At 32.3% G+C, this 12,443-nt stretch overlaps 4 protein-coding genes across 6 annotated transcripts; 2 read left to right on the forward strand and 2 right to left on the reverse strand.

Annotated features, from left to right (window-relative positions):
* Positions 1-304: 304 nt before the first annotated feature.
* Positions 305-2,486, reverse strand: Acat2 (Acetyl-CoA acetyltransferase 2). The gene is made up of 6 exons (XM_081994666.1): positions 2,297-2,486; positions 2,114-2,235; positions 1,946-2,058; positions 1,261-1,681; positions 1,023-1,208; positions 305-964 (listed from the first exon to the last, which is right to left on the reverse strand). Exons 1-6 carry the CDS (start codon positions 2,337-2,339, stop codon positions 683-685), a joined length of 1,167 nt encoding a protein of 388 aa, XP_081850792.1. The 5' UTR covers positions 2,340-2,486; the 3' UTR covers positions 305-682.
* A 219-nt stretch (positions 2,487-2,705) lies between these two features.
* LOC145739224 (gamma-interferon-inducible lysosomal thiol reductase-like protein) lies at positions 2,706-4,314 on the forward strand. Its single transcript, XM_081994667.1, has 3 exons — positions 2,706-3,327; positions 3,384-3,560; positions 3,611-4,314. Exons 1-3 carry the CDS (start codon positions 3,052-3,054, stop codon positions 3,851-3,853), a joined length of 696 nt encoding a protein of 231 aa, XP_081850793.1. The 5' UTR covers positions 2,706-3,051; the 3' UTR covers positions 3,854-4,314.
* A 53-nt stretch (positions 4,315-4,367) lies between these two features.
* Arf6 (ADP-ribosylation factor 6) lies at positions 4,368-5,958 on the reverse strand. Its single transcript, XM_081994668.1, has 2 exons — positions 5,792-5,958; positions 4,368-5,569 (listed from the first exon to the last, which is right to left on the reverse strand). Exon 2 carries the CDS (start codon positions 5,539-5,541, stop codon positions 5,014-5,016), a length of 528 nt encoding a protein of 175 aa, XP_081850794.1. The 5' UTR covers positions 5,542-5,569; positions 5,792-5,958; the 3' UTR covers positions 4,368-5,013.
* Positions 5,959-6,203: 245 nt separating this feature from the next.
* Positions 6,204-11,055, forward strand: LOC145739221 (FHIP family protein AGAP011705). 3 transcript variants are annotated; one of them, XM_081994661.1, is made up of 9 exons: positions 6,204-6,515; positions 7,834-8,021; positions 8,083-8,334; positions 8,433-8,644; positions 8,696-9,144; positions 9,428-9,716; positions 9,774-10,135; positions 10,184-10,308; positions 10,359-11,055. In XM_081994661.1, exons 1-9 carry the CDS (start codon positions 6,372-6,374, stop codon positions 10,663-10,665), a joined length of 2,328 nt encoding a protein of 775 aa, XP_081850787.1. In that variant the 5' UTR covers positions 6,204-6,371; the 3' UTR covers positions 10,666-11,055. The 3 variants fall into 3 exon arrangements, with proteins under 3 accessions (XP_081850787.1, XP_081850790.1, XP_081850789.1); XM_081994664.1 differs by lacking the exon at positions 6,204-6,515 and having other exon boundaries at positions 7,878-8,017; XM_081994663.1 differs by lacking the exon at positions 6,204-6,515 and having other exon boundaries at positions 7,902-8,021; positions 8,066-8,334.
* Positions 11,056-12,443: the final 1,388 nt, after the last annotated feature.

Here is a 12,443-nt window from a genome sequence, read left to right on the forward strand (position 1 = left end):
AATATGGAGGTTTTTTTTTCTCTCTCTGTAAGCAGTTTTTAGTTAAGTCATCAAAAACAAACGGTCAACTAGCAATCTGGCAACAACGCACACAACTCCTTAAACATCGAGAAGATCACGTTTGTATCAGAATTGCGTTCAGTTAATAAGCGCGTGTGAGAAAGAGAGCGCTACAGGTCGCAACTAATCGCTAAACAATACGAATGAATTTTCAAAACGTCAAACTCACTAATGTGACGTGCATCGCTCCCACTACTGCGAGTACGGTCGACCATAGGTGGTTTAAATTTAATAAAAAGCTATGTTTTCTAAAATTGTTACTAGTTTAATTACTTTCCCAAGCCCCTACAATATCATATAAACTTTGAATACTACAACAATTGTATAAAAGTGTAAAATGCTTTTAAAAAAAGACAATATTGTATTTGTATATATATGTATAATAAAACCGCTATAATTACTTTCATGGTTTTTAAATTTTGTCTTGATGTCAATAAAGTCAAAATTTTGACAGTTAACAGATTACTTTTTTGACAATTTACGATGCAATGATTGTAAGCAATTACATAATAAGTCTCAATCAACAATAAAATGTCTATCCTGTAATTACCAACTCCAACCAGAGTGGCCAACAGTTATATTAAGTACAATAAAGGAAATAACAAAATAAATTTGCTAACCATCAGCAAACCTGTACTGCCATGGCAATTCCCATACCTCCACCAATACACAACGCAACAACTCCTTTTTGTTTATTCAAACGTTTCAAGTTATGGATTAAAGTAACTAAGCATCTAGTGCCGGATGCTCCGATTGGATGACCCAACGCCACAGCACCTCCAGTTACATTGATCACACTAGGATCAAGCCCTAGTTCTTTGGTACAGATTAAACTTTGTACGGCAAAAGCTTCATTCAGCTCATACAAATCCACTTCATCCTTAGTCCAACCCGCTTTTTGCAGCTGTAATAATTGCAATAAAAGTAACTGGATCTCAAAAAAAAATTAACAAAATACAAACCACTTTTTTAACAGATTCAATAGGTCCAAGCCCCATACATATAGGGTCTAGACCAACCTCAGCAAAAGCCACAATTTCCACTAAAGGAACTAGATTTTTAGCTTTCAATTCAGCTTCTCCAACTAAAATTACTGCTGCAGCTCCGTCGTTAATTCCGGAAGCGTTTCCCGCTGTAACAGTCCCTTTCTAAGTAATAAAAAAAATGAGATAAATTAATTTTTTTTCAGTAATAAATTACCGAATCAAAAGCAGGACGGAGCTTGCCCAGTTTTTCTAAACTACAATCAGGTTTAGGAAACTCATCTTTAACAATAAGAGATTTAGTTCTCTTGTCAGGTACTCCTACAATTTCCTTATCAAAAAATCCAGTATTTATAGCTGCCACTGCTTTATTTTGAGAGCTTAAAGAAAACTGGTCTTGTGCTTCCCTAGACACATTGTAAGATTTTGCTAAATGTTCTGCAGTATTTCCCATATGAATATTATTAAAAGCATCAGTTAAACCATCACATAAAAGAGTGTCTGACAAATTCAGGGCACCTAATTTAGCTCCTCTTAAATAGGTGGTATGTTGTGCCCTGGTCATGCTTTCCTGGCCACCTGCTACTAAAATATTGCAGTCTCCACTTTTTATAGCTTGGTAACCCAATGCTACTGCTCTGAAATAAATATGGAAAATTTGCAATAAATCAAGTGTTGGTCTGGGTAACAAGTGCATTGTTAACATTAAGTGGTTTTTTATCAACTGCAATTTATCTGAAATAGCCCACGTGCCTTACAATAATTACAAGTGTAATCTAAAATCTCAAATCCCTACCAAAACCAACATTCAAAAGATATTTAAATATTTTCTATACAATGTTAATGCAAAAATTTGTTTTATCTGTGCTCAACCTTGAAAATCTTCTTAAAAATGTACTTACTTCAGACCAGAACCACATAACATATTTACACAAAATGCTGGTGAAGTATTGGGTATTTTAGCATTAATTGCAGCTTGTCTAGCAGGATTTTGACCCTGCCCTGCTGTTAAAACCTAGAAAAAGTTATGGCTGCTACAAAACATTAACACAATGATCAAATGTTAGTACATGTCCCATAATACACTGGTCCACATCCTCAGGTTTTAAGTTAGCCCTTGTTATGGCCTCACTTATGACAATAGTACCCAATTCCGCAGCAGAGTACCTTTCAAACTGGCCTTGGAAGCTTCCTGAATATTTTTAATAAAAGTTTATACTTTAAAGTAGGTAATTGTGAAGTAAAGTACTTACCTATGGGGGTTCTACACCCTGACACTACAAAAACTTTCGTCATTTTCAGATACTGTGTTCTAATACTTTTTATTTAAACTAATATGTGTGTTACTAGTCAATCCTAACGGTACAGGTAACACTGATTTATTAAAGTAGGGCTTCCACTGTTTATATTATTTCTAGTGGCCCATAATTAAAAAACCTAACCTTAAATTTTTGTTGAAGGTGAAGAGCACTCCAATGACGTATCTTGAGGTGAATCACGTGATCAACATATTTGTACAAAGGACACGTGTCGCATGACTAGTTATCAATTGATAAATATATTTTTTTTTATCTGAATAAGCTTATACAACACCGTTGGCGTTTAATCTTGACTTTCAAAGTTTCAAATAAAAAAAAGTCAGAAATATTCCAAGTTAATTGGTGTGGTCGTAGCTAAATAATAAATGAGATAAAAGTTATTACTGTGGTGTATATGATATTTGATAGGAGTATATGTATGATTGTATTACAGATGAAACTTGTCTGTCAAATTTGTAACCTTACAAATACAAATAAGTCATATAAAAATTTATTTATAATAGTGTAGTGAGTGTCAACTGATTAATATTTAATAACAATCCTATTTTTTAATAAAAAATCAAATGCTCTCTATATCATATGACTAAACTAAGGAACTACTCATGTGGTGCTTTTTATTATATCTTTCGGAAATTAGGATTATGGTAGATTAGTGTAAACTTGTAGTAAAAATAAATCTTTATGAAAACATGCACCCAAAATATTCCAAAGCTGTGGTGATATTCGTTGTTGTGATTATTATGTACAAGGCATTTCAATTATTTTTATTCCCAAGTAAGCCTGCAATAGAACAAATTATTGTACAAGACAGTTTAGGAAATGAAGTTGAAAAAGTTAAAGTAACTGTATATTATGAAGCCCTATGCCCTGATTCAAAATTCTTTATAACATATCAACTGGTTCCTGTGTTTGAGAAGCTGAAAGATTCTCTTTTATTGGACCTGGTACCATATGGAAAGGCAGAAGTAAGTATTGATAATGTAGGCTTGATGTTATCTTAAGTTTCAGCTATTATTTTTAGACAATAGTTAATGAGGATGGAAAAATAGATTTTCGCTGCCAACATGACCATGTTGAATGTTATGCCAATAAAATCCATGCTTGTGTCATTGATCAAATCACATCTCCTGAAAAACAGTTAAAATATATAGCTTGTATGATTAGTGACAATATGATCCCTGAAGATGCAGGCAAAAGGGTAAGTAAAACCCTCATCAAGTAGCAGCCATATAGATTTGAAACTTGTAGTGTGGTCATGAACAAAATGTGGATTTTGCCCCAATCCAGAAATGTGCAGTTGAACAGCAGGGATCACTTTTATTAAAAAAACATGGAGATAGGACTCACGCTTTAAGTCCAAAAGTAAAGTTCATTCCAACAATAGAGCTAAATGATAGTCAAAGTTTTGAAACTCAAGCAGTTATACTAAAAAATCTATGGGATACTGTTTGTTCAATATTTCATGACAAGCCCTCTATATGTAATGGTTAGTAAGCTCTCAATGTAATCATGTAACTCTAATTTACTGACAATTTTTGTTTGTATATATCTATACTTATGTAAGACTGCTCTTCTAATTTATTAACTATTGTTACTTTTAACAGATTTATGTGACATTGTGAAACTAAGTAGGGAATTATACATTATTTTTAGTAATAACATAATTATGAAAAATAGATTGTCTACTCATGCAGAAAACTTGTAAAGGTCTGTTAAATAATATCTCTATAATCATGTACAAATGTGTCCAATTGTATTTATGTAATACTTATCTAAAACAATTCTAGAAAATGTATCAAGCATGTCTAATGAGATTTTTCAGAAGCTTTTTGGTCTTACCACTTCTTAGTAATATCACAGACAAACTAATATATAGATAGTTTGTCTATGGTAATATACACCAAAATATGTCTATGCTCTCTACATATATGTAATAAATCTTAAAGTAATCATTAACTTTTTAATTTTTGAAAAACCTAGTTGGGAAAAAAAGCAAACTGGAACATACTAAACTGGCATTATTTTATTCATTATACTTATATAATTAAACAATTGCTATAATGTGTTATTTGAAGAGATTAAACAAACCTCCACATCAGCTTATTACAAAATATGCATAATAGTTACAAATAATTAAAGACTTTCTTTCTAGTGTAATGTTTCAATAATAGCAACTCTAGACATAAATGTGGCAACAATATATTACAATAAAAAACAATCAAATATGTTTATATAAGATTGCAAATAAACGAAATGTCAAAGTAAAGAGTACAGCAAGGTCTACAAGCAAAAAATTAATGTATGCTGTGGCTGTACACAAGAGGAAACAGTTGCAACTTAATCAGAAATATATATACATATTACAAGACCAAAATAATACAAATTGTTTATATGTACTTTCAAAAATATATATACCTAGAAATTATATAACTCAAAGTCTATAGGAAAATGTATTTACAATAATGGTTGTGAGGTGTAAATGAAAAAAGTTCATTTGAAGTTCACAACCATTGAATGGCTACAAGACTTGCAATAAAAGTGCATTGCACAAACAATAATTGGAATGTAATGTTAAAACTGTTAATCTTTACAAACTTGCCTAAACTGAATGTGAATTAGCTTTTAGTGTGCTTATGAACCAGATAAGACTGCTATAATTTTTGATTGCTTGTCAGCCAAGTCAATCCTTCAAACAAACCATCACCAGTTGTAGCACATGCTGGTTGGACATACCAATTTCTATCTCTCATCCGAGTTAATCCTAATTTTTCTTGTATTTCATGGGGCTTCATGGCTTCAGGTAAATCTTGTTTATTGGCAAAAATGAGTATTATTGCATCTCTCATCTCACGATCATTTATAATGCGATGTAGTTCTTGTCTGGCCTCATCTATACGATCACGATCTGCACAATCCACTACAAATATTAAACCTTGTGTGCCTGTGTAATAGTGCCGCCAAAGAGGCCGGATTTTGTCTTGGCCACCCACATCCCACACATTAAACTTGACATTCTTGTAGGTCACTGTTTCCACATTAAATCCAACAGTCGGAATGGTTGTGACAGACTGACCCAACTTTAATTTATACAAAATTGTAGTCTTTCCGGCAGCATCCAAGCCCAGCATTAGTATTCTCATCTCCTTGTTGCCAAACACTTTTGACCAAAACTTCCCCATTTTAAAGTCCACTCCCCCACTGGTTTATCTAAAAATTTTAGAGCACATTTTACAAGACGCCCTTGAAATAAATTCTTAGACATATCCACATTGAGGGTATAGCGAAAAAATACGAAATTTAAAAATTCACAGAAATTGACATCCCAGAAATAGGCGTGTAATATTTCGTATACGTCACCTACCGGGAGCTAATTTTTTCACAGAATATCTACGTAAATGTGGTGCTTCATTTAGTATGGTACCCACTTACCTCTAAACATTGACAAAAATTTACAAAATACTGCCCAGGAAGTTTATAGTTTTATACACAAACTTTCCTTCCAATGTTGTATTATCACAACGAAAATACTCTCCATATTCCATATCCATATTGTCAAATTTTAAAATGTCAATCACAGATGTCAATATTTTTACGACTCCATACGAAAACGCACGAGAAAAACTACCACAGAATGACATTTGATATTGTACATTCAAACGTCTGTAGAGTGAAATCGCTAATATAATTTGTTTTGCATAACTATGAGAAAGATAAACATATATGACGGACTTTAAGGAAGGACGTGATCGAGTATAAAGAAACAGTTTGCGATCACGTGATTCTGTATGTGCTTTATGACAGTGATAGATGTCATCTCAATCTCTGTCGCTGTCGCTAATCATTAATCGGTAAAGGGTCGGTCTGTAGTCTGTAGTCACAGTCACTAGGCAGGTTAATGCGGAATAATGAATAAAAAACGTTTTATCTAGTCTGTGTGATAACAAACCATATCTAAAAACAAAGACGTAAAAATTAAACAAAAATGATTTAGTGTGAAGTGGAAAATATTATGGAATGGATAAGAAACAATAATTTTTTCCAGAAAGCCAACAGAAATGTCATTAATACAGAAGACGACTGTGATCCCCAGGCTTGCTATGATAGCTTTAAAGGGCACTGGGACCAAGCCCTAAAAATTTTGCAGAGGGTTCAGGTAAATATTTGGATTATTTATGAATTGTTACCCTGAAGGGAGTACCTGTAATTAAGCCAATTTCTTTTAAAATGTTTTTCTTTTGATATTTTTAATCTTTGGAAAATTAGGCTAAAATTATGCCTAGGTGTATTTATTTCTGGCTCATGTCTGGAACTAATCTCAAGTATAGCTGGTTGTGGCCCTAATTTACTTCCAGGCAGTAATGTATTGTTCTAGTACTGATTTGACCTATATTTGGTTTTGTATATTGACATTTCCATACTATTACTATTCAAATACTTGGGAATCCACTTAACCTAAATTGACTATGTTTATAGAATTAGTTGTAATTTATTTCTACACATTCAATTTTCAGTGTACTCTGTTTTTCTCCATGTAATCATTTAAAACTCATAGAATCTAATTTGTCCAGAATTATTTTTCTAATCAAATGTGAGAATAAATAACAATTGGTAATTTTAATTTTGACATACTTTGCTTTAATGTCACAAAGAAAATTAGATACCTACTACCTACTATAAACTTGATATACACCTACACTTTTATAAATAAGGTTATGTTTTGTCTCTTCATGAACACAAATAAAAAATTATAAATGCCATTATTAATTTAATTATCTTCTCATTTAAACTGACCAATCCCCTTTCACTGGTGGTCGGCCATACTGGTTTATGTCGGCCATCATGTTTCGCCAACCAATCCGCGCCAGGCATTCCAAAGTAAGTCTTGGGCCACATTCCTTTTCAAACTTCATGGAAGGAGCAGAGCGGTTTTGACGTCACGATAACGTAATTTGACAGTTGGTCAACTAAAGGTTTTCCCAAATTACGTCATCGTGACGTCAAAAAAGCTCTGCTCCCTTCATGGAGCTTGAAAACGAATGCGGCTACTGTAGCTGGCCACCTGTTTGGAATGGTGTCTTCTTTTTTGAAGAATTTATAATGTAAAGGTCATATCATTATTCTAGTTTTCAAATGTCCTAAGTCTATTTTGACAAATTTTACAGGAGAGCAAAAGAAAGAAACTAGGAAACAGTCCTACGTTCAAGCTTCAATAAAAAGAAAATGTCCTAACTGGAAAAATTATATTCAATGTGTAAATTTGAAATATTCACAATTTCAGTTGTACAATGTTAATGCTACAAATATCAGTAATACTTAGGGAATCAAGAAAAAACTAATAGGATATCCTATATGTACTGAACTAAACATGCTAATAGATTACAGTTTTCATCCTTCTAAATGAAAAAGTATACCTACCTAATTTTCTTACATTTTCATAATTGTTGTTAATGTGTTTTTTTTACTCTACTTAGCAATTACCATCCCATGATGACGTATTGGGAGTTGTTAACCATTTGGAACAAATGGTCACCTTACTACTGTATGACATAAAAAAAACTGACACTGTGTCCTTGACAGTCAATTCCTCCAAATGTTTAGAACATTTACTTCATGAAAATGTCCTTGATAAGGTATTTGAGTGGAGTATACGATCAGGCAGGTACACTAACAATGGGTAAATTGACATTCTTAAATAGTTTTTAGTAAGGTATGACTTCTAGGTACACAAATGCTGTGCGCTGTGAGCAAATGAAATTTTATGACAGATTAATAAGCCATACAAGACATTTGCTGTTAGAACACAATTCTTTCTTAAAACCACTATTAAAATTGCTAAATTCATGTGATGGTGAAGTATTCTCAAATGAAGTCAATAAGCTTTTAGTAGACCTCCTGAACCAGTTGAGTACCTTGTTGGTGCAATATCCTGATTTTGTTAAGTTATTTTTTGTGGCTGATAAAAATATTAATAGGTGAGTTCACCCTGAATTTAATGTTGAATCAAAGTATGTCAATACTGAATACTAATTAAATGATAAAAGTTTTATCAACCATTTACTTATTTTTTTAGGTTTATCATATTTTCTTTGCTTGTACCTTTTGTACATAAAGAAGATGCAATAGGAATGAGAGCTAGGGATGCATTGTTGTTGTGTATGTCTTTATCTAAAAAGAACAAAGATGTAGCTTTGTACATCTCAGAGTTTTCACATTTTTCTGGTTTGGTTGCTTCAGGACTGAGTGGTTTATATTCAGTGTTACCAAATATTATAGATGATATAGGTATGTAAATCACTAGGAAGCCATAAGTATAATGCAGTATAACAATTTTAGGGGTTCCAGACTGGCATCGTTTTACACCAGATGACGTAAATGAAATCAATGGACTTTTATACTTTGTAACTTCTCTAGAATTTAGTAACGCTATAGCCCAAGTGGCCCACACTTCTATAAGGAGACAGCTGCAGGAGTTTTTATATCGAGGCTTTTTAATTCCCGTTTTGGGACAGGCACTTTTACAAACCAACATACAAGAGCAAGTCGCAGCTACAGCGTATCTAGAGCTAATTGTTCGGACAGTAACCGAACCGGGACTTTTACATGCAGTCCTGCAATTTCTAATTAAAGTGGAATATGATGGGGAACGACTATTAAATATGCTGATACAACGAATCCAGTCTAATGATATGCAGCTGAGTCTGGTTAGCCTGGCACTTTTTGAGAGTATGATTGATTTGAACTGTGAGGACTTACTGCTAGAATTAGTTTTCAAGTATTTACAGGTAAGTCATAAATTACAATTACCCTGGTTGATTAAATAAAAGTCTGACTAATTTATTATCTGATGACAGTCAGCAAATATGAAAATAATAATATGTAGGTACTGAGGCCATATCATTAATAGATTGAATTGTTCCTCTATTGTGTCTGTAAATAAGTAAAAAAACGGGTATCAAATATTGCAGTTGTTCTGATTGTCAAAAGATTAATGCAGCAACATTTTTCTCTCCTATTTGTAATTTGTAATTGATTCCACAATTATTATAATGTATTATTCCTTTACAGCCCTGTTTTCACTTGATAATGTCACAACGAAAAACATTGTTGCCAATTGACCCTTTATGTCCTAGTTTTGAGAAGTTATTGTCATTAGCTCCGAATTGTTGTCAACTAGTGGATAATGACCTGGACTTTGAAGGAAAGTCAATCAATTGGAATCATTTTAAACACAAACAAAGCCTTTACGGCAAATATTATGCATATCTCTGTGATGCTAGGAATAAGATAGGCCAGTGCCAAAAAGCTTGCTATAATTGGAGTAACACGTATAATGGCGACGACGATCTTTTAACTGGTACCAATAAGTACTATTTTGATTTTTGTGGTGTTTACAAGTGTTTGATATTTTTAGAAGACAAATCTGACAGTCTGATATCTTTAGAAAGAAGTAGTGGATATGAAAGTTTTAATTTATTAAATGTGGATGAGATTAAGGAAGATCAAGAATTTTGGCAGATATCTTCAAATAAGCCCAAACGTACCAATGTAACTCACAGTTTTGACGAACCCTGTTTGGAAGAATCTCCGAGTGCCGGACCTTTTTTAACAGTATTGCTGGAAAAACTCCGCAAATTTATGTCCAACTCTATTTATGTTAATTTACATTTAACTGGATTGATATCCAGGTTGGCCATTTACCCACAAAATTTATTGAGGGCGTATTTATTAGACCACAACTTAGTTTTGCAGCCTAACATACCTTCAATATTTGAGGTAAGTTTATTTAACAATATTTGCATCTCTTAGTTGTAACTATTGCAGATAATAAGTGTGATTAAGCAACAAATAGACGAATATATGAGCCGCCAAAATGACAGGGTCAGCTTAATTAAATATGCTCAAGAGGTTCTGGTACACAGAGAAATTATGTTGGTCAATATCAGAAGGTAATTAATTATATTTTTTATAATTCGTTTTACTACAGATTAATAATTAGGCACCATATGGAGAAAACATCAGCTCCAAAACCTCAAGATTTAAGTGATTCTGTTCAGAAAAACGGTTCCGAAAAACGTAGCCTTCCGTCGCTTGCTAGCATATTTACTAGAAGGCCCAGTCAACTTGAGACAAGTCTACCAATGGTAAATTCTTCTGATGATTTTCAAACAAACATGATGTATCCAAAGTTCAATGAAGCCCAGCATGTGGCATTATGTGCAGTTCTGTTAGATGAATGGGTCAAAGAATTGGCCGCTTTGGCCCAGGAACACACTATTGCTCAATTGACAACACTAATTAACTAGCTCTTTAATCAGTCTAAATTAAAACAGATCCGTCCAGTTCTCACAATCTGAGGTCGGCCATTTAAAGTCAAAACACAGGGTATCTTTTATCAGATGTAAGAAAAACCCTACTTATAAAATATATATTTCTATGGAAATGCTATTTTAAGTATGTACAGATTCAGAATGTTTTTAAAATGGGTTGTTGTCTTTACTTGAAATTTACATAGTCTATACAGAGTGATGTTCTAAAATGAACGGATTATGTCCCTTCTTACCAAGAATTACCAAAACTGTATTAATGCAAAAGCTTTTATGCATATTATACATAGTAGTGGTTTATATATTTTATTTAAAAACTATTCTGTTAGTATGCTTTTACTTTTATGTGCAATAAATTTTATTGGTTGATTTGCATTCTTTTTTTTTCTGCATTGTTTTTTTTTTTCAGTTATTAGTTGAGAGCCCAATATAATTAATATTGGAGTTTGAAACATAAGAATTTTCATTGAATTACAATATTTAATGTGGCGCGCAAACATTTCTGCTGTGAATAAAAATACTTATTGTCATAACCACCATGATTGCCCCATAGACGATTTTTTTATGACTTTATTGTTTGGCTTCATTAGTGACTTAGTAAAAAAATAGGTAAAGCGTAGTAAAACGAATTCTATCTAAATTATTCATAAGTGTGTAAATGATGGTAGATGAATTATTATGATTTATATAGAGCTTTAATTGCGTTTGTAAAAATATTTAAGGAATGTCTGTTGTTCTGTACCAATGACAAATTTACTTAGGTAAGTAGAAATAATTATTATAAAAGTACAAAACTATCTGTGTTATCGCCAGCTACTAGTAGCAAAAATCAAGGTAAAACGTAGGGGTCAAATTCTAAATCTAAGCTAAGCTGTTCAAATAATTTCTGTCTTACCACTCTATATACATATATTCACACAAATTGTTAGTCACAATAACTAAATAAATTTCCAATTTTGTTTATATTTTACGATTCAATCACACTTGACAATAAAATGCTTGAAATTTATTTACTAATTCAACAAATTTGGTTTTGTAATTTATAAGAATCAGGTAAAGCGTAGCAAGAAAAATTCTACTAAATAAACTTAATATACATTAAGACTAAATAGCTATAGGACTATTAATAATAATTGATAAAGGTGAATCGTATCGGTAAAAAAATTGTAAAATGTAAATTTAAGGTTTTCACAATTCTCATCTAAATTTTCTCATATAGGGTGTGTAAATATCTGATATTACTATATTATAATTGCGTAAAAATAATAATAACGTGTGTACCTACGTGTAAAATTAGTGTTCTGTTTAATTGGCAAGTAGTGAGATGGTGCGAGCAACTATTTATTTGCATTCACCATGTGTCAAGATTTCTGTATTGATAATAAAACTTCCCGGTTATTCAACAAAGCTGAAACTCAATCAAAAACATTTTTTCCACCAAAATACATTTTTAACTGCTTAGAATCATAAATTGGTTATTTAGCTACTGCGGAACCCAGTTTCACCTTTGACGGAGAACCACATAAAAAAATTTTTACTTGGTGGACGCGATAGTTTAAATGCGGTAGATAAAATTAAGGATCTACTGGATACTGTAGACATACACAAACCTGTCTTTATATTTAAGTATATTAGATATAATAAATGCATGTTGAGCAAAGCGAAAAGTATAGACGCTATAAAAAGAAACACAATAATTTTTCTTGTATAACTTACATTGTGTTACCTATCAAATATATTATGTTGCTATAGAAAGT

Source organism: Ips typographus, linkage group LG16 (assembly GCF_016097725.1).
Source record: "Ips typographus isolate SLU linkage group LG16, UJ_Ityp_2.0, whole genome shotgun sequence".
NCBI lineage: Eukaryota > Metazoa > Arthropoda > Insecta > Coleoptera > Curculionidae > Ips > Ips typographus.